General features: G+C 37.6%; 2 protein-coding genes and 3 pseudogenes across 2 annotated transcripts; 4 read left to right on the top strand and 1 right to left on the bottom strand.

Annotated features, from left to right (window-relative positions):
* Positions 1-1,181: 1,181 nt before the first annotated feature.
* Positions 1,182-5,011, top strand: LOC149099744 (exonuclease 1-like; annotated as a pseudogene).
* Positions 5,012-5,140: 129 nt separating this feature from the next.
* LOC149099745 (uncharacterized) lies at positions 5,141-7,393 on the top strand (annotated as a pseudogene).
* A 4,092-nt stretch (positions 7,394-11,485) lies between these two features.
* Positions 11,486-13,292, bottom strand: LOC149099746 (uncharacterized; annotated as a pseudogene).
* A 1,642-nt stretch (positions 13,293-14,934) lies between these two features.
* Positions 14,935-16,303, top strand: LOC110059784 (uncharacterized). Its single transcript, XM_089278448.1, has one exon. It carries the CDS (start codon positions 15,211-15,213, stop codon positions 16,285-16,287), a length of 1,077 nt encoding a protein of 358 aa, XP_089134574.1. The 5' UTR covers positions 14,935-15,210; the 3' UTR covers positions 16,288-16,303.
* Positions 16,304-20,414: 4,111 nt separating this feature from the next.
* On the top strand, positions 20,415-22,307 carry LOC149099747 (uncharacterized). The gene has a single exon (XM_089278055.1). It carries the CDS (start codon positions 20,485-20,487, stop codon positions 22,207-22,209), a length of 1,725 nt encoding a protein of 574 aa, XP_089134181.1. The 5' UTR covers positions 20,415-20,484; the 3' UTR covers positions 22,210-22,307.
* Positions 22,308-22,564: the final 257 nt, after the last annotated feature.

Raw genomic sequence — 22,564 nt, forward strand, 5'->3', positions numbered from 1 at the left:
CTACCACATTGACATACCTTTCTCTTCATGTTCTGTTTGTTTGTTCATTCCAAAAACTGTAGTTAAAATAGAAAAAAGCCAAAATCATCAATTAGGTGCAAGCAATACACAATATTATTGACATTATGTTTAAAATTGCTACACACATTAAAAGGTTAATTTAATACTCTTGAGAGTTAACCTAATCCTTAGGAATGTTTTCATGTTTTCAACAGTTTAAAATTTTAACCAGTGTTAACTATTTTAATTTGTGGATCAACCTGGTTACGGCCCTGGACAGGTTTTAAATTTTTGAAATTGCTTTAACTGATAATTACATTGTTGCTTCTGAAGGAAATTTAATTAGCAAATGATGACAAACAAAAACGTAGATTAATTACTAAATCAGTCTACAAATGGATTATGACATTTGAAATATATAATGATATACTTACAAGCTTCAAAGATCTCCCAATCCTCTGGAGAAAAGGCACTCTTCTTAATGAGGACACATATCTTGAATTTGGTTTGAGTGGCATTACATCACCTTGACATGGTCGTGCCATTTGCTTTAACATTGAAACCTGTTTAGCTTTTTTTGTTGCCCCAGTGTTGTGAATATTTATGTTGTTTTTTATCTTCTCAGCAGTTGGGGGTTGGACTCCTTTTTCTGTGAGAAGATTAATAAGGGGGTTCAGGGCCACAGCAATCCCACTAAATTTTCTTTCCCCCCTTCTGGTGTGGCCTGCTTGAATTTCATGCTTGGGTTGATGCAGGTTAGCAGCTGCAATTCAAAAAAGGAAACTAGTATGTCAGATAACCAGTTAACAGTTCATTGCATTAATACATAATCTTCAGTTACTAGCTTTAAAAAGAGTGAGTGAGAACATGTATGCACTGGAAAAAAAAATTCACATACTCATGCACATACTCAAGACATATTATCTCCAAACATTTATACATTAAAATCTGTATTTGCTGAACCCAAATGAAACTGGAAATCAATGTCCATATATATATAAAAAAGACCTCTCTAATTTCACCCCTGATCTCTCAAGCCCATTTCTTGTTCTCCTCACCTTGAGGTCTAGGTACATTCAGCAGACTGTTTAAATCAAGTTATTTTGCATACAGCTTTGTCTGGCGATGTTTACCCATCATGCAGGTGGTGTACGTACTACGATTGTGTTGCAGTTTGGTCGTTCAGTTAAAATATTATCATTTACTCCTTGATGTGGTCGAGTGCACGTCTCTTAATACTGAATGCGTAATGGGGATTCACGGTCTGCTGCCATTTATTCTTAAGTTTTGCAAAAAAAGGAATCCGTGATCTTTTTGGCCAAACAGCAGCTACTGATGCTGCCTGCTGGCTGCACAAGGGTTTGAGCGTGTCTTTCGTGCAGAGTGCAAGGCGATATAGGTGAGAAATATTTTGAAATTTTCGATCGATCCGATTCTCTCATGCTCAAAGTTCGTCATTTCATAATTTTTCCAACTTAAGGTGCGGTGAAATTTTCCAGAAATGTCTACATTCAGTGAAAAAGGCTGGTGTTCCCCCATTTGTCATGTTTGACGGTTTGCCTTTGCCGGGCAGAAGAAGACGAAGGTGAGAAAAATTTTCTTTTATCATGCCCACAATTTGCATGTGATTTTAATGCAAACTTATGAGTGTTTTCTTCTCTACGATCGCTTAGAGAAAAAGAAAATCCCCTCAGTAAAGCTGCGGAAGGTAACATTTCTTCCAAAGAAGCAAACAAGCTTTGAAGTCAAGCCATGGAAATTACATTTGACGATATCACCCAGTGCATAAATGTAAGTTAAGTATTCTTGTAATCTTGCTTCACTTTTGCTCGTGCAATGTTACTAAATAAAAAACACTGATTAGACTTGATTATTATTGCTAAAATAAATTTTAATAGTAGTGGATATGGCAAAATAAGACGTCATAAAAACTTATAGTAGCTTGTAGTAATGTAGCATAATTTTCAGTTGTTTTCTTGTCTTCTGATGCAGATTTGTTTGGCTGAAAAAGTTCAGTGCATCGTTTCCCCCTATGAATCAGATGCTCAGATAGCTTATCTGCTGGCAAGATGACATGCAGATTTTGCCCCAACAGAAGATTCTGATCTCTTGGTGTTTGGTTGTAAAAAGGTCAGAGGTGCAATCCTTGTATATATAAAGAAATAAGTACATAAATAACTCAAAGAAACTAGGCTTGCAATTTAGTCTGAGACTGACAAATTAAACCTGTGGAAGTTTGTTTTTTCTGTTCCATTCAAGTTTGTTCAGATATTAAAAAATCAACATCTTTGTTACTCTCTCTTAACAATGAATTCCATGTCATTATTTTTAATAATTTTTTATTTGCATCACAACAACCAATATTTGTACACGGTATAATGAGATAACTTAAATACATTTTACTTCTTGTTAGATGAAGAGAGTATCGAAGTCCTAAAATGATTGTTTTGTTTGTTTTCAATTAAGGTTATGTTTAAAGTCACACTAAGTGGTGATGGGGATGTTTTTGACCTCTTTGAAATCCTAGAAGGGCTTAAGGTTACCATGAGGCAGTTTCAAGAAATGTGCATTGCTGCTGGGTGTGATTACTTGAAAAACGTCAAAGGTATTGGCATTCATTGTGCATTCCATTTGTCAGCAACAGGGGATATCCTGGAGGCACTAGCACTAGCAAACTTCCACAAGGCCATGGCAGTGGTTAACCATCAGACGGTGTTTAATGAGGAAACATGTTGTACTGTCCCACATCAGAAGTGGGACACTGACCCACTCATGGATGTCCAGCACCTCTGTGGATAGTATCATTGTTGAAATTGTTGCATAACACATTTTATAATTAAATTTTGAATATCAATTTTAGGATCCCCTAGAAGAGTCTCTTGAAAACTTACCCTCAATGCAGTTTGGTTATTTCACCCTTGATTTCTCAAACCAACTTATCTTTCACTGGCATTAATATTAGGAGGTTCAAAAAGTGAGATCCCACTGTGTAAATGTCCTGTCTAATGGACATTAAACACTACACATGTGTTCTCCTTAACATTTTAGTAATCTGGATTCCATCTTTTCAAATGAACTGGCAGTTGGTAATGTTAACATCAAGAGTTGGGAAAAAGTTAACAATTTTCATCTTTTTACAAAGGTTGGTGGAAATATTTTGTACATATAAAATAATATTTTATTGCAAATTGAAAGATTTTTCTTTCACTTAGTTTTGTACAAATTAAAGGTGCAGTACTGGAATACTTGATGCTACAAATCTGCTCTCCGATAAATGCCTGGAGGGAGGGTACTCCCCTATGAGGCTATATAGGTATGTTCCATCCCAAAGGGTATGGTTTTTGAGCTGTTTTGGTCTGCAAACATTTTTAGTTTTTGACCTTTTTGGTCTGAAATCTGGTAGGGTTTTCACGGGATGCAGTTTTATTTACTGTAGAATTTTGTGGCCGTGCCAATGATCAGTGCCCTGTACCACTAAATAATAACAAAATGCTTAAGAGACAGGTTGACTTCACTTGAAAGGGTACACAAATCGAGTGCAACTTTCAGAAACCAGGTCTGAAAAAGGGTATAGATTTTTCAGGTCGGCTCTGAAAACAGGTGTGGGAAATGGCATATTTTGGTCTGAAATCGGGTCAGGATTTAGAGGGCCAGGCGGCACACCCCCACTAAGAATTGTGATGAGTACCCCCTCCCCAGGATAATTGTTTTTTTTTTCCTGAAACAAACACTTGCAGGTTATCAAGAGAAATGAAGCAGGTTATCAATTGGCAGCATTGTCAACTGAATCTATAACCATTGGTATGTTATAGACCATGAAGTTTTTATGTAGTGTTTGTGTTGTGACTTATCATATCCAACAGATCTGGCAAGAGTGATAACCCTTAGTACTTTTAGATGCTCTGTAAAAATATTTCTCAGTTTCAATACTATATTTGTTAGGAAAACAGTCCTAATGGCTAAAAAGTAGGAAGTTTTCAAAGGAATAGTATACTTAAATTCGGTTTGTTTGTTCCCTTTTAAAAGAGCATGTCACTTCAAAGAAAAAATGGGATTAATAGTGATTATAAATGAACATTTTAACAGTAATTCTCCAACCAAGTTCTTGTACCTTGTACAGAAAAAGTGGAAATTAAGGGTATTTTTTTTCTTGCAGCTGACACTCAAGAAAAGGTCTTCCAAATAATCCATGTGGATAGGCTTTCCACCATTCAATGGAAAATTCCATGCTTTCCGATTCTAACAATGGTATTTCCAAGAGTCCATTTCAAGCAAGGCTCTGAGATTGGAGATGGTTTTATTCAGAAGGCAGTGGCTGCAGATCTTAACCAGGGAAAATACTTGTGTACCTCTCACTGTCATATTGAAATGGAAGGGAAGAAGTACACATTTATCCAACAATCAGCTGCCAATGACCACATTTCTGGTGTTCATGATGAAAGCAATGAAGAAGAGGAGTCTGATGAGTCTGAGGTGGCACATGATTCATGTATTTCAACCAGGCATCGCTTGCCCTTTAAGGTTCTGGGAACATGTCATTCACCAGACAGGCAGAAAGCACTCAAGGAATCATATGAACACCTGTATGAACATGACAGGCCTTTATTTGTCAATCTCAAGGCAGAACCAGACAATCTGCATGACCAAAATGCCACTGCGGTATACATCATGGCATCATCAAATTACAAGAAAGTAGGATACATAGCACATGAATTAACTAAGTTTGTGCATCCACTGTTAAGTGACCCATCTCTTGAGGTATCTGTAAACAAAATTCGTTTTTCCACTACTTTTCTTTTGATTGGTTTTTATTTGACTATTGAGTTCACCAGGAAAGGGGTGTGGGAAAAGGCAGTGGTCAAAGCTAGTTCCAAAGTGAAGTAAAATTCTAATGAATGAAAATGTAAGTTGCTTTTGTAAAAGGCTTTTATCTCTTATAAATAAAGACACATTTTGTCAGGGTTTATCAACATAGATTTACAAATAAAAATTACACTATTCATGTTGCCAACAGTGTGTAACTGTTTCTGAACTTGTGAGGGGGAATCACTGAGAATTTTTTCAAACATTTCTTAAATTTATGGAACTAGAAACATAGACAAAGTTTATCAAATTTTACTCTTCAAAAAAGTAATAATTATGATGAACAGTTATTGTAGTCGATTCCCCTGTATTACAGCTGGAGGCAATTCCATGGGGGTCCTGTGATATTGTGCTCTTGCAGTCAACTGACCTCTTCGTGGCATGGATACTTGGTCTGAAACAAATACACCTGGGTCGCCTCAACGTGATATGATAACTCTATACGGTACGGTCAGCGGTTGGTGTACAAGATGGCAGCAATTTTGTGAGCTCTGCCAAAACTGTTGTATCTTCAGTATTTTTTTTTATGTTATATGTTGTTCTAGTCGCCTTAGCCATGTCAGTAATTACAGCGGAGGCTTTGGAAGCCATCCTTGACAAAAAATTAGCACCATTGAATCAGAAAATTGAAGATGTTAATCTGTCCATGTCCCTCATCAACGAGAAATATGAGCATATGCTTAAGAAATTGTCTACCTTTGATGAAGAGAGGAAGGAACTTACTAATGTGAACCAGGCCCTTAAAATGGAACTTCAAGCGACCACTAAGAAACTGCAAGATTTATCTGCGGCCCATAATGATCTAGAGCAGTATGTTCGAAGGGAACGTGTGGAAATTCGTGGTATACCACTTCCAAGTAGCCAGTCAAAGGAGGATACAAATGAAATAGTTCTTAAAGTCGCTAACCTAATGGATGTTGATATTGAAGATCGAGATATCTCCATTAGTCACCGACTCAGGAACAGCGAGTCTTACAAAGGGAAGGGTAACAAATCCCCACCAATTATTGTCAAGTTTGTGAGAAGGATAACCAAGGATAAGTTTTTATAAAGCCAGAAGGAAGCAAAACGATCTTTCAACCAAGGATCTTGGTTACCCAATTGCCCAGAGAATCTTCATTGCAGGGAGTCTCACCCAGAAAAATAAGGAGCTCTTCAAGAAAGCTTACCAAGTGAGGAAGGACAAACAGTTCAAGTATATTTGGACTTCTTCAGGGAAAATATTCCTTCGTAGAAGTGATACCAGCCTTGTCCTCCCAATAATGGATATGAATGACCTTGTAAAGATCAAGGGATGAGCTTACTTTTCATTGCATTCTTCATCGTAACTCAAGTCATCTCCCAGCTAAGTATAGCTTATATATTAAGTTTACTCTATGAATAGTAATTTACAAATTAGGACCCAAGAATATAGTCTATTACCTCGTCTGGATATAAGCTCATCAGAATCAAATATACCTCATTTAACCAGATCTGATGTAGATCTACATATGCCATGTGAGCTAAACTTTAACTATTATACTTCTGAAACGTTTAATAATGACAATGACATTATTGAATGCTTTAATGGGAAAAATTCCTTTTCAGCACTAAATTGTAATATTAGGAGGCTTTCTGCCAATTATGACAATCTTGTAAATCTGTTATCTGAGTTAGCCTGTACATTTTCCTTAATAGGTCTCACTGAAACCAAAATTAAACTTAATCAAGATCCTATAGTAAAACATTAAGTTATCTGGTTATCATTATTTATCACAACCTACTTATTCTAATGCCGGTGGTGTAGGTTTTTATATAAAGGAGGATTTAGAATTTACTGTACGTGATGATTTAACAGTCTCAAAGAATGAATTTGAAGCTCTATGGATTGAATTACACAATGATTCGCAGCATAATATGATATGTGGAATCATCTATAGACATCCTGATGGTAATGTAGAGGCATTTCAGGAATACTTGAACTCGACCATTGAATGGATCCATAGAGAAAATAAGTATTGTATGATCATGGGTGATTTTAATTTAGATCTTTTGAAGTTTGAACATCATCCTGCAACAGATCATTTTATGAATACATTAGGTACTTCATTTTTTCATCCTCATATTTTACAACTAACTAGAATCACTGATCATTCAGCCACTCTTATGGACAACATTTTTTTGAATTATTTGGAGCACTTTACTATTAGTGGCAATATAATATATTATCTTACTGATCATTTACCTAATTTTTTAATTATTAATACATTTTCCACCCTATCAACCAATGTCAACCCTCCAGCATACCAGTTACAGCACTGAAGCTTATAAAGCAGGTAATATCTAAACCATTAGAAATATTATTTAATGCCTCTTTTTCATCAGGGATGGTACCAAGTAGCTTCAAGATAGCTAGAGTTATTCCAGTATTTAAAAAAGGCTCATACACTAGTTTGAATAATTATCGACCAATTTCTCTTTTATCAATATTTAATAAGCTATTAGAAAAACTAATGTACAATAGACTTATCAATTTTATACAAAAGAAAAATACCCTCTATGACAAACAATTTGGATTTCATGCACATTATTCAACAGATCATGCAATATTAAGTATCATTGATAAAATCCAATTGGCAGTCGAGGAAAGGAGCTATTCTTGTAGGATATTTCTTGATTTTAGCAAAGCCTTTCACACTGTTAACCATAATATCTTAGTTAAAAAGCTAGAACACTATGGAATCCAAGGAATTGCTCAAGAGTGGTTTGTTTCATACCTTAGCAATAGACAACAATTTGCTTCATTGAATAACATAAAATCAGACTTGCATCCAGTATCCTGTGGAATCCCTCAAGGCTCAGTCCTCAGGCCATTACTTTTTCTTTTGTATATAAATGATTTCAATAAATGTTCAAAACTACTAGACTTCCACCTTTTTGCGGATGATTCTAACTTGTTTTATAAACATAAAAATCTTCTCACCCTCCAGTCTAATATAAACATGGAATTAAATAACATTTATATATGGTTATGCACTAATAAACTTTCTTTAAATATAGATAAGTCAAATTTTGTTATATTTCATCCTCCACGAAAGAAATTAATACAGGATGTTAAGTTGACAATTAATAGAAAAGAATTGACAAGAGAATACTCAATCAAATATCTTGGTATTTTTATTGATTCCCATCTAAATTGGAAAAGTCATGTGAATTACATTGCTAAAAAGATCAAAAGAAGTATAGGTATTCTGTGTAAAATCCGTTATTTTACAAATCTAAATGTTTTAATTAATCTATACTATACCTTAATTTATCCTTTCCTTATCTATGGCATTATCGCCTGGGGCAGTTCTTATCCAAACTCCCAGAAACCTTTACATATTCTACAGAAAAAAGCCATGCGTATAATAACCTTCTCTAAATTTGATGCTCACTCTAGTCCAATTTTTAAATATCTTACTATAATCAAACTCCCTGATTTTTATGTCTTAAATATTGCAATCTTTATGCATAAATTCCATCATAAAAAATTGCCATCTGCTTTTAATTATTTTACTACAGTTAATGAAATTCATGCCTCCTGATGTCTCAAGTTGTCCTATAAAAGAAATACTACCATATATTACCTTATTCACACCTACAACACTTTTCACTTGCATTATTCCCATCTGAAGAAGATACACAGTGAATACACATGAGGATGAAAATATGTTACAGCATGCAAGGATGAGATAGGTACATTAAAATATGCCCAAATATTTGAACCCCTCATACCAGCTTGGTGCATCTCACTTGCTGTGCTCAAATGAGAGTACTGTATATGGGTAAAGCTGTGGATAATTATTTTCAATATAACATTAAAGGGTAATCATACCTTCAACCCATGGATGCCGATCATGCATAAAGGAAAGAGTTTCCTCCTCAGCATCAAAATGGCATTCTCAAATGGGACTGGTTCACCTCCACTATTTGTCATAAATGTATTTAACCACATTACATCATCAATAGGAACTGCTGGGTGCTGATACAACACATTTCCTGAGGTTTAAAGGAAAAAAAATTGCACATAAAAACAACATAATAATAATTGTACTCAATAATAATAATAATAATAATAATAATAATAATAACGATAATAATATAAATTAATGTAGTGAAAGCTATTTGTACCCATGAAATGGAAAATCCATGGACCATTGGGAACTGTAGACCAACAACAATGGATTTCACATAAGATAAGAAGCAATAGTGTTGGCACTAACGCTTCGGGCCTCTGATCTTGCATTCTGGATAATCTTGATGATCGATATTTGTCGGACATTTCCTATTGTACGTAGGGAATTGAACTCACCATCAGTGGTGAAACCTGTAAGCAAAGGGGAAAAATTCAAAAGTTGTCATTAACTTAGCAGTTGTCTTTTTCTTTTGGGGTGGCTGAGGTATTTATTTATGGAAAATCAAAAACAATCTTAGTGTAATCATCCAACTATTAAATTCCCTGAAAAGACATGTATCAATGGAGTATTTTATCAAGAATGAAAGTCAATAATATTTTAACTTGACAAACTGTTGGCACTGACCCATAACAACAAGTCATTCCATTCCTTCTCATCGCATCATCCAGCTGGACCTCCAGTTCCCTTAGTTTTGCATCAGTTAGTGATTTGTATGGCAGAAAACGCACAGGAATAGCATATTGGCTTGCAGTTGCACCATTCATCTGCTATCATGAACACCAAAAGATGGGTTGCAGCAATGCGCTTCTTAGAGAACAGATCTTTCAAGTACCCAAGCAGGCTGTATTTCAACTCAAACCAATTCGACCCAACAATACCACCTTCCTGCCCAACATCTTTCAGCTCTAGTTGAAAACCCTGAACTTTCTTCACAAGTTCTCTTAATCCCACAGTGCTCCATGCCGATTCCATCAATTTTGGCTCTGATGCCCTAGCACGTTGAAGGGCCTCACTCATGTCCAATATTGTTGAGTAGATTCCATCAGAAAAGAGAACTTTCTATTCGTTGTCGATCAGAAAATTACATCTCATTAGCTATCAGCTGGATATAAAGCCTGTCGGATCGATCAATTTGATTGATTTGTCGAATGGACACAACCAAAACCTGGATGTCGTTGATCGGAAAATTGCATCTCATTAAAAGTAGTACAAACAAAACATTGCATAGTCATTTACGGTGCTATAAGAAAAGCACGGTGAAAGAGTACATAAACACATGAATATTCCTCGTTCTAAAAACACCGGTGAAAGAGAACATAAATATGTGAATATTCCTCGTTCTAAAAACACCAAAGGTAGTGTAAACGAAACATTGCATGGTCAAAGGTCATTGCACAGTGAAAGAGGACATAAACAGATGTGTTTTGCATGGTCATTTACGCCACTAACATATCTGCAGTATGTCGCAAAAATACTCTTATCAATGAATCGATGATTGACAATCGACAAAACACCGTTATAACAAAGGTACAGTGGAAAAGGACATAAAGATATGAATATTCCTCGTTTTAGAAACACCAAAGGTAGTATAAAGCCAAACATAACAAGTTTTCTATCACAATGACCCTACCGTGAACCGACTGAAGACAATGTTGACAATCGGAATAAATTTCAAGAATATTGTGAAATATTTTCTAAGTCCCACTAATGAGATGCAATTTTCCGATCGACAACTCCACTTGTCGTATCGTCAATAAAATTCTCCATTCGACAAATCGAACGAATCGATCAAATAGACAAAGTTTCACCAGGGTCCTGCCACAAGAATATCGTGAAAGATTTTCTAAGTTCCACTAATGAGATGCAATTTTCCACTTGACAACTCCACTTGTAGGATCGTCAATAGAATTCTCCATTTGACAAATCAAACAAATCGATCGAATTGACAATGTTACACTGAGGCTCTGCCACAAGAATATCGTGAAATATTTTCTAAGTCCAGCTAATGAGATGCAATTTTCCGATCAACAACTCAACCTGTTGGATCATCAATAACATTCTTCATTTGTTGAGTCGAACGATTCATAAGATCCCTTTTTCCCATGGAATCTACTCAACAGTATTGGAGAACCCTCAAGGGCCTTGTTATATACTTCATTAGCAACTTGAGCACCCGCTGTTAGAAACTCCAGGTCATTGTCCAGTTCTGACAATAACCTCCAAACATCGGTCTGCACCAAATGAGACCTCCCTTTTGAACCAATACTCTTCACAAACATACATCTTGCCTTATAACTTTCAAACAAAGCCTGCAGTAAGCCATTGCCAACATCTTTGTCACCAGCCCAAACACCTTGCATACTCTCTCTTAGGCCTTTTCGAACATCACAGGCATCTGCCTTGATCCACCATCTACCTTCCGGATTCCTCTGCTTAGCCTTTTCAAGTGCTTGCATCTAAATTTTATTTAAGGGGGAAATAATGACCTTAGCTATTGAAAAATTCCAGGTCTTATGCAAATTCAATGAACTCTGCGCATTAATTTGAATTTTAAACTTTCCTGAAGTGGCCAAAAGAAAAGAGGCTAAACACACATTAATAGCCATTGGCGCTTACCGTAACTTCTTTATTAAGCCATCCCCACCTCTCCCCCTTCAGGAAAAAACACCCCCATGTCACTGACGTTTTGAGAGTTAAGTTTGCAACACTATTCTACATAAACTATCATTGACAGGATGAATAATTTAGCATCTTACAAAATTGTTGGCATCAATAGTGTATGCAAAAATTGCAGATAAATGCTTGAATAAAGGTAACATATCCTGTTGTATCCTGGTAGTCTACATTGTGCAGCATTTTGGTACATATTAGTGGTTATACATTTGTACATCACCAATCTTAAGGGGGTCATACATGTATGGGTTACGTCTCACAGTTGTGCATGAGTTCGGTTGAATGGAATGCAGCCTTTCCATTTCCCGAGGAGAAACCAGTCCTTGTTCCACTTCCTGCCTTACACTTTCTGGGACACGATTCCACAAGTATGACACGTGAATCACATCTTCCACAGCATTTGCTTCAAGTGAGATTTCTTCAGGGATGTTTTCTTCTGATAAAGGTGAAGAACAGGCAGGCTTAGCAACAGATTCGTTGTCCATGAAGCTTGGGGTTATGTCGCTCAAGTCTAGTGTATCACTACTGTCTTCCAGACTAAGTAAAGACTGTTGTAAGGCATTTTGAATAATGTCCATGTCAGAGCTATCAGCTTCATCAACATTAACATGTTCTGCTGCCTGTGGTTCCACTTCATATTGCCATACTGGACCCCTATAGAGGCAGAGCCACGTATGTCCAAACTGGCTGAACATGGTCTCAAGCCATGAAGCCTAATGTTTTTCCACGCCAAGTTTCTGTGTTCTATTGTATGCGAAGAAACGTATATTACAATCAAGCAAACTGTAAGGTATAAGATTTAGATCCATCCTTGTGCAGGACCTTCAAAGCATTTGCTCAAGGAATAAATGAGGTTGTGCTTGCCTCCTTTATAAAATGTTTCCATTGTCTTAACACTCGAAAGAAGGAAATCACTTTTTACAAATTTAAAAATTTCTAGACCTCCATCCTCTACCAAGGTGACCTTAAACAAATGGTTCAGGATTTGCAACTTTAGCCTCATAGACATTGAACTTTTGAAAAACAAAAGAAACTCCTCCACCACATCACCAACACTTTGGTTCTGAGGAGGCTGTGTATACTTTGAGGGGGAGCAGCTGAAGATGGGTGACAACAAGACATCTTCTGGAATAAGCCTTGGAGGTTGCGTGTTGTCACGTTTCTTCAGAATTTCCAGATTCGAGGACATAATCGATATTGAGTGCCTCTTCAGCTTCAGACAAAGACTTAAACTTTTTCATTAGATGTCTGTTGACTCTTGAGCAACAGGAAGAACCTTTAAAGCAAAACAAATACACCAAGATCACTCTAGTGATAGCACTTAAGCAAAATTTGTAGGAATATCAGCAGAGTAAGAAAATTTCCTTTAACTAAAAGATGAGAAGCAATGGGCCACGACTCACGGGATAAAATGTTTACTTATCATTGGATATGAAAACAATTTAGTAATAGAAATTTTGTGTACAAACGTGTCCTGGAGGAATTGCATGTCTTGTTGACACAATTGGCACAAGCATTGCAGAAGGCTTCGTTTTTCATAGTAGGCCATTTGTCTGTCCACGCTTCTTCCCAAAAAGACAAATATGTTGTATGAGAGCTGAAATTTCTCCTGAGGACCATTCTCTTGGACCTAATGGCTGGTTTGAATCCGGGAAGAAACTTTTCCTTGACGCTTCTTCCACTGGTGCTCGCCTAGTAACTGGCTTTCCCACCTTCTGTAACAAAAGGCCTTTCGAAGGCCAGGTTGCCCCGAGGAATCAGCAAAAAACACCAAGATATCATAGGGTGCGTTGCGGCACGATTATTTCTAGCTGTAGATTAAAGGTGAAAAAAACATTCTAGACTATTGAAGGTTGAAACGAACAGAACAGAGAAGTTTTAGATTTGAAAGAAATGGTCTCAAATTACAGCATGGATATGTGTGAAAGTGTTATTCGCATATAAATTGGCATTACAAACTTTCTTCTACCATGAAAATACTTCATATGTCTTTAAGGGTACCCAGTAGTTATCTTTGGTAAAATGAAGGAAAAACAAATCCTCTTTCAGATGGAAAATACTCTAGAAAACTCCTTGGATGTTTAAGCTGCCATCTTGAAAATTACCCATCCACAATGCAATGCAATCATAGTGCATACATCACCTGTCATGCTAGGTGATACCTTTTAAAATTAAAAGTGAGGTACATAACAGGTCAAGACAAAAAAACCTCCATTTCTACATACTGATCCTTTAGTGAAATCCTCCCTGTTAATTGCATCCATAATGAGGTTGGTGATTATGAGCTCTCCATCTTCCATGGTTGCATGTGAATGCTTCACGTGATACTTTTTTATTCTTAGGGGGTATACCAACTTGTGGAAGTATCTTGCAAGATCCTCTTTGGAGCAGAGGTTTCCATCACCCATGATTTCAATGATCTTCATTTAAAAAAATTAACACAAATCTATATTAATTTAAAGACAAATTGAGTTAATTGAAGAAACATAAATTGTTACAGAAATTTGCAGGTTTTTTGTCTCTATTTTATAAACATCTACAATATGTGCATATAATAGTTGTGAGACACTAAATCTGTTTATAATAACACACCTCGCTAGGTTAATGATTTGATTTGACTGCTGGACTAAACATCATACATTGGCCAAATATTGATCATATTTACTTCATTCATTGCACTCACTTCATTTTCTTTCTTTTTTTAAGTTCACAGTTTCTTTAATCTAACAACCAGTAAACAAATTCATTGTGTTTTATAACTTGATTAGATACATTTACCTTACTCGCTATAGCTACAAGGATTCCATAGTTTTCACAAATACGGTCATCAACATCCGGGTACAACCCAGCTATTTTATGCTTCAGGCATTTCCCTTCTTCTATCACTTCAGCCACATTGATGGCCAGAAGTGGGCCCAAGGCCATTGGTGCTTTCTCATATCTCTCTTTCCATGTAACTTCAGCTTGCTGTTGCTGCTCTAGTCCATTTGGACTACATGGTCCCAGGACAAACAGAATGAATGTTAGGCGACATAATTCAGGTGGCGAAAAAGTGTGAATCTGAAGAATCAACATGGCATAAATCTTTTCCAGTCAGGGGCTAGATACTTTTAGAAAAACACAGCGTGGAAGTCAACATCACAATCTGGTAGGTAACCCAGGTGAGAAAGTGTAAAACTCATAGCTACGTCCCTGATTTAGGCCACCTAATGGACATAAACTATTTATGATTTGCACTAATTTGTGAAATAAAGCCCTTGATTAGAAAATTAAAACGTGGCCTAAGGCCCAGAGTGTTCATTCTGCAGCCTGCAAGTGTGTTTACACTCACTTGCTATCCCTTAAAACCATGAAATGTTACTGTGTAGCAAGGAAAAAGCCAGTCAGGCATGGGAAACCTACTGCAACCAGCAACGATCTTATTAGTTTGTGGTTTTGAGGTTTGCATGTGTGTGCAGAACTTTATTGGTCAGTACACAATTGACCCAGCAGCATGAAATCAAAGCTTAAGTGTTCAGGTGATATTCCTGGAAATGAGGTTGCAACCATGCTTTGTCTGCCGAACTTGCTTGGTGTTACTCTGTACATCACTCTCAGGAACCTGAATAATTCATTTCTTTGGACGTTTGTACAGACATATGGATGACAGCAAGTTGCGTATTTGTTCGTGTCTTCCGTGGCTGATCCTGCACAAGTCTCCCTCACTTTAATCCAGCTAACTCCACATGTAGTTATCATGCGGCCAATGAGTGATTTATGTTTTACTTGTCAACATAATAACACTCAAATTGTCCGATCAGCAAATCTTTCTGAGCACGCGAAATCAGCAGTTGTACGCGCTCAGGAAGAACATTTGTTTAGGTCAAGTAGTGAGCGAAGCTTCTACAGAACTACTGTAAAAGCCATAGAGCCTACCGCACACCAGGTTCTGACTGCAAACAAAGGGATCATTCCAAAGAACAACCCTCCCTGTTCTTTGAAGGGCAAGATGCATTATTCATACGATTATGCACAACAAGTCCACTATCCAAGTAATCCCTTGCAGCCGGGACCCATTTATTTCAAAACACCACAGAAATGTGCTATTTTTGGTGTCTGCTGCGAAGCGATTCCTCGTCAAGTAAATTTCTTAGTTGACGAGTCAGTTCTCACAGGTAAGGGAGCCAACAGTACTATCAGCTTGGTTCATTACTATTTTGGGAAATTCGGGCTTGGCGAAACAGACGTCTACATTCACGCGGACAACTGTTCTGGTCAAAATAAAAACAATTATTTTCTTTGGTACTATGCCTGGAGAATAATTGTTGGTTTGCACTGGAACATTCTGTATTCATTTCTGGTTGCTGGTCACACCAAGTTCTCTCCAGACTGGTGTTTTGGCTTGGCTAAGCAGGCGGTCCGAAAAACTTTTCTTTCGGACCTATTCGAGTTGGCCCGTACGATCGACAACTCGACTGTCACAGGCGTGAATGTCACACAACTCTGTGGACTTCATGACGGTTCAGTTATAGTTCTTACTTACGACTGGGTAAGTTTTCTTGATCCCTACTTCAAGAAATTGGCAGGAGTAAAGGGCTATCATCATTTTCGCTTCAGTAAAGACGCGCCAGGGCGGGTTTACTGTAAGCGTTATGCTGACTCTGAAGAAGTAGAGTTCGACTTACTAAAAGATCAAGCAAAACTTCCACCTTATACGCTTCCTCCTGTCATAAAACCATTAGGCCTGGATTTAGAAAGGAAGAATTATCTGTATAAGGAAATTAGACAATTTTGTAAACCAGATTCTGTGAATCTAGTCGCACCAAAACCTTGATGCGTCTTAGTGAAAGAATTGGAGCTATTAATTGCAACTCTACATGAATGGCAACATGTAGTGTCAATCATACATTTCAGGTTGTTCGAATCAATGAACGTCGAAGCTGAACGTGCGGGATAGTTTACAATAGATAAGCTTAGTAAACATTCCGGGTAAATACCGCAGCCATACTTTTGACAATTTTGGCAAGGCACAAGCTTATTTCCGAATTTGTAAACATATTTATGTAGTACATTTTAAAAATAACACCTGGTTGTTTGATGTAGCGAATTCGTGACAAGGTTCATTCGCGAAATCTGTCAAGCGTAAACAATCACGACCGTCGAGCTATTATGCAAATTTCAGCTTGTCGGCTGTTTGTGTTCGCCGTGCAATGTTGGATCGAAATTTCGACAAACGCTCAAATAATATTTAAAATGTAAAATTTAAAATTCATCTTTTACCTTTCTCTTTGTGTCTGTGAGAAAACTACGGTGAACATTTGCTTGTATGACCAGTGAGAAGTTTTCATTCACGTCAAATCAGCTGATAAATCGTAAACACAGGCGACCAAAACACAAACTGACATCGCGCGCTCATGCATTCTAAATACATTTCTGCACTTTCCCATCATACTGAATAACTATATATAAATCTTTTTATCTTGCTACTTATGTTAAAAGAACAGTTAATTACTGACTGTAAGGTATTGAAAACTTATAATTGCTAAGGGCGTTTTATTCCTTGCGGACTAGTTCCGCTGGCACTCAAGAGAAGCGTTTGCCAAGGGTTTGCGAAGTGTTTGCAAAGGGTTTGCGAAAAGTTAGCAAAGGGTTTGTGAAGCGTTTGAAAAGGGTTTGAGAAGCATTTGCAAAGGGTTTGAGAAGCGTTTGACACACTTTGCAAACCGTTTGACAGGCGTTTGCAAAAGGTTTGAAAAGCGTTTGTAAGGAGTTTGCGAGGGGTTTGCCAAGCGTTTGAAAAGAGTTTGCGAAGCGTTTGAAACGCTGTCAAACCCCGTTTGTGAGGCATTTCAAACGCCCTAAAAACGCTGTTTTCAATAAGACGTGTTTTCCTATGGAAGGTCACAAATACTTTGACCATGCTATTTTGTGAACATTGGAATTCCAATGTAGCAATTAAGACTTGAATCTTATACAGGGACCTCAGACAAAAGGAAGTTTATCCAAACCAAGTTGAAGAGAAGCTAGACGAATTAGAGACAAATGCAAATGCTGCACCCAGCTCTAGGTCAATCACTTTTATGAATGTCTTGAGGGACAACAAGTATATCAATGCAAAAATGAAGAACATAAAAATATACACTGACGACAAAATTGCTAGCCCCAAAGTCTGAAATGGAAATGAAGAGAAGACAGTTTTTGGAACGAAAAAGTAGAACAGCTGGTCAAGTCTTCCAAAACATCACACTGTGGTAAAACTACCATAGCCGGACTTTGCGGAAGACCTCACTTATTGAGAGAGATGCCTGCAAACTTATCCAAGACGAAAAAGAGTTATTTGGGAAAGACAACATTGAAAGTGGAAACAAGCTGGGGCAACAAAAGAGTGACACAATAGCTAAAAATTTAGATCACATGGCTGCAGCTCATTTAGCAGTCAAAAGTCATGATGCTGACATTGAAAAAATGCCACTAAGAGTTTAAAAAAGGAAAGTCAATTCAGGAGAAAAATGTATCAACTGTAAAATGCAAAAGACAGAAAGCATTAATAGACGGAGTATACACAGAACTGAAATTAGCCCAAGAGGCAACTCTTAAATCCATCAAGACAAAACATCAACAACTTTAAATTCACCTGAGTGCAAGAAAAGATGACAGTGAAGCAGAAGCTGAACAGCTGCTTAGCTCTAAAGTGAAGAAGAAAAACTCTAGATTATTAGACAGTTAATAGCTACATGACAAACTGTATTCACTCAAAGGGGCATTGCGTCCTTCATAACATTTTTGACTCATTGATGTGGCGCTTTTTTCAATCAATACTCGTGGCTGCTGGTTTAGTTATGGTTCCTGGTGACAGAATCATTGTGAGCATTGCCAAAATTTGGAAAGAGAGGTTAATGGGAAATTGATGAAATACATGCATTTAAAACTAGAGAAAATTAATACATCGCTCTAATATAAAGCGCTGCTCTGCAGGTCACATGCTTCTAAGTGCTGTGTGTGTTATCAAAGAGTGCAGCGCTTATTGAAGGCCATGCTTATTATTTTTTCTCTTATGTATGGCACATATGTGAGTAAATATGGTAAAAGAAAGATCTCTTTTCCCTTTTTGTCATTATGTTATGATTTTCTTATTGGTGATATCTCACATTCTAAGTCTACCTCCTCAGATTGAATTTTCAGGGGGATGTAAGTAGTCCTTTCCATTTTTCGAAGTGGTACAACTTTGTTCATGTGACTTAAAGAGGTTTATTTTTTGCATAAAAATGACAAACAATTGTCAATCCATTTGTTCTAACTAGACACTGATGATCGCCAAATTTTGTTATAGTTATCAAATTTACAGTTGTGTTCACAGGTATTGCCTACACCTGTGAAATATACAGAAAAAAATCATAATTTGATTAATTTTGTACATTGAAAGTATATAACTGTTAAGTATGTATTAATTGTTAAAACGATGTTTGATTTGTTGATTTATGTTGTATAAGTGCATTTTCTTTATGTGAGTAGTTAACATGTTAAGAGTGCCTGCCAGTAAAAATCAGACAAATTCTTAATTTCGTGGCAAGGGTCGAAAATTCATTTTCGCTCATTTTCCTATGGTAGATTAGACTGAGACCAATAAGGTGAGGAGGTAATGTGATGAAATTTATATTTCTCTGCAAATGTTTTGAATGCCTCAGATGTGAATTGAGCTCCGTTGTGGGTGATGAGAGTATGGGGAACGCCGTGACGTCCAAAGTGTTGTTTGGTTGCTTGTATGACCGCTGAGGCCTGGATGGAGGGAAGCCGATCAAGTTCGTAATAGTCACTGTAATGGTCCACAGTGACCAAATAGGCAGACCCATTGAGAGCAAACAGATCTTGAGAAACCAGTTGCCAGGGTAGCGTGGGCACTGGGTAAGGCTTTAGTGGTTCTCGAGGATGTTGCTGGGCATGCTGTGCACAAGTGGTGTAGTTTGTGCACATGTCTGTGATTTGGCCGTTGAGGCCCGGCCAGAACACACAGCTATGAGCATGTCTAAGAGTAAACTCAGTACCGCGATGAGCTGCATGCAGCTTATAGAGGATGCTTGGTCGAAGCGAAGAAGGTATGACAACACGATCTTGTTTATATAGGAGTCCTTCGTGCGTGGTAAGTTCATGACGGACCGACCAATATGGATGTACGAGGACAGGAACTGCGGCTTTGTCATTTGGCCATCCTGTTTCAATGAGAGTACGCAGAGCTTTCTGTTCAGGATCTGTGTTTGCTTCAGTTCGGATTTCCTGGACAGTGGCATCCAGGAAACCAGAGAGTTCTGGGTTGTTCCCTTCAAACTCCACACGGTACTATGGAGGCCCGTTCTGGTCAAAATTGTAGTAATAAAATTGCCCCACAAGTCAGTTTTTTCAGTCAATGTTTTACTTTTTATGAGCTTGCTGTGTATTTTCATCGGCGGTACAAATTTCTTTTTCGAGGTGTTTGCTTATTTTTTTAGCAGCCTGAATTATTTTAATTTAGTCAGGTCAAATTTTTTGTGGGTACTACGAATGAATTTTTTCACTCGTACTGCAAATTATTTTTGACTGGTACTGCGAATTATTTTTTACTTGTGGTACTGAGAATTATTTTTTCATTGGCGCTGACAATTATTTTTCAAGGTATCGTGAATTTATTATTTGGCCTACAATACATTGCGGGCTTGCGATTTGAGGGGGACTGGCTCGAGTACTTTCCCGCTCGATTTCTTCGCGCCATCTTTGAGGTTTCATCTTTTAATTGTATTGAAAATATTTGGAGATGGATAAATCTGTTCAACGGCAGATACGTGAGATAGCCAATAATGCTATAACAGAAATCAGTCGAATTTCTCAGCTAGTGAACTCCACTCACACTGCGGCAGCAAGTAATCAGCGAAGTTCTTCCTCTTCGAGTCCATTATCTTCTGGTTCTGCTTCTAGTGCCCTTCTGTCAGGATCAGAATCGGGATCTTCTTCTAGAAGTTCAGGAAGTTTGGTAAGTGAACTGCACCGAAGATTCCCGAGTATGCAAGGAACAACTCATCGTAGTTCTGCTCCTACTTCGAGCGGTAGACGCCGCTCTAATTCGACACAAAGGGTTGGCCGTCCATCGAATGAGTTTGCCATCAAAGACATTATTATTGTGGGTTTACAGTGTGAAAAAACACCAACAACTCGCCAGGAAAAGGTCAGTCTCCAGCGTAGAAATCGTGTTATAAGTGGATTTACAATTGACAAAGGGTGGAATGAAAAAACCCTTTACAATAAAGTAAAAGCACAGTTTCCAGAGGAATGCAAATACATTGAGTTCGAATTCGTGAAGAATATCTCTGGAGTGCTAGTGAAACTGACATTGGCTTCAGGGGTGAAGATCAATGGAAACATTTTGCTGAAAAGCATTGCTTCTACAGGTGCTGTGTATGTGCGTTTACTGGTCAAAGATGACCCTGATGAGGTGGACAGTGGTATTCAAAGGAGTATGGATGATTTCATGTCAGAAGTAAATCAAGAGAGCATCATCGTACAAGATGAGGTGCAATCTATGAACTGTGAAGGGCCAAATACAAATAGACATAAGGAAGAGGAACATGCAGAGGAACAGGCACATGCAGTCAAATCTGCAGATGATGAAGAGCGAGATAGTGGAGAACAACATGCAGCCATAACTGTAGATGATCAAGAGGGAGGCAATGGAGAACAACATGTAATACAACCTGCGGCTAATAAGGAACAGCCTGTAGATAATGGAGAGCCTCTCAGTGAGGCTGACTATTTGAGAATCATTGATAACATTACTGTCAATATTATTGATGAATGTAAGGAATTTCAAAATCCAGTTGCCATCCTGAAGAAAGCCCAAGAACACATTTTAGATGGAAGGCAGTTGGACATAGTTGACCCTTCAACAGAACTAAAAGGAAAGACCAACTTTATAATAATAGATAGGGACCATGTTTTTCAAGATGCATTAGCTGAAGTAGCATTAATTGACAACTTAAGGCTGCCACTTGAGGTAAATTTTATGGGAGAGGGAGCTCAGGACTTGGGGGGACCTAGAAAAGAGTTTTTCAGGTTAGTTCTCAAAGAAATCAAAGAAAAATTGTTTGACAGTGGACTCATCGAGGACTTTGCAGAACGTTACTATACATCTGGTATAATAATGGGATTAAGTGTTCTACAGAATGGGAAAATTCCCAGCTTTCTGTCTGAGGAACAACTTCAAGAACTTATTGATGATTCATCTGAGCATTCCCCCTGCATTGTCAACCTACGAAATGGTTTACGTAAAGTTGGAGTCCTGCAACTGATGGCAAAGCTTCCTTTGTTTTTATACCTTTTCAGGCCCTCTTCTAGCAAACTCAATGTGAGGAATCTTGTCCATTTGTTGGAACCAAAGTTTGCAGAGGAGGGTTCCAATACTAAAAGGTATGAAAAAGAAGTATATGCTGCATTTTACAAAGACGTGAAAGAAGTTGCTTCAGGGAGAAGGGTCACTGGATCCACCGCCCTAACCCTTAATCACATTTTGCAATTTGTTTGTGGCGCAGATGAGGAGCCAGCATTGGGGTTTTCCATTTCCCCGCAGATCAGATTTGTATCCAGCAGTGGGAGCTTCCTCCCTACTTCAAACACTTGCACTAATACATTGCATCTCCCATCTCCAAGCAGCACAGTCAGTCTTCCTTCAGATGACATACTCTGTAATCTGTATGACTATGCTTTTGGTAGCACATCCTTTGGAATTATTTAACAGATTCCAATAATGTTATTGTAGAGTTAAGCATTATTATATCTGTTACCAAAAGGCTCTTTTCAGAAATGAGGATTACAAGTTTGAATTGAAACTTATGCTTTGTCAAGAGTTAATTTATAGAAAGGTGACAGTTTGTTTTGAAGGTTTTTACATTACAACAACTTGAACCTTGAAGTCAAGTTCGATTGAAAGAAGTCTGTCCCTTGAACATGATGTTGCTAATCACAAATGTTTCATTGGCCATGTTAAACAATGGTAATATTATTCATGACAACATCAGGCCATGTTGAGTTTGAACAGTTTTCAGTTAACTGACAGAAAATGGTTTTCAATCTAGGATATTCCTGCTTCA

Source organism: Orbicella faveolata, unplaced genomic scaffold (assembly GCF_042242905.1).
Source record: "Orbicella faveolata isolate gen_17 unplaced genomic scaffold, um_ofav_v1 contig_46, whole genome shotgun sequence".
Lineage (NCBI taxonomy): Eukaryota > Metazoa > Cnidaria > Anthozoa > Scleractinia > Merulinidae > Orbicella > Orbicella faveolata.

Bases quoted from the DNA above. Each gene is read 5' to 3' on its own strand.
- LOC110059784 (XM_089278448.1), top strand. From the start codon at position 15,211: ATGCGGCCAATGAGTGATTTATGTTTTACTTGTCAACATAATAACACT.
- LOC149099747 (XM_089278055.1), top strand. From the start codon at position 20,485: ATGCAAGGAACAACTCATCGTAGTTCTGCTCCTACTTCGAGCGGTAGA.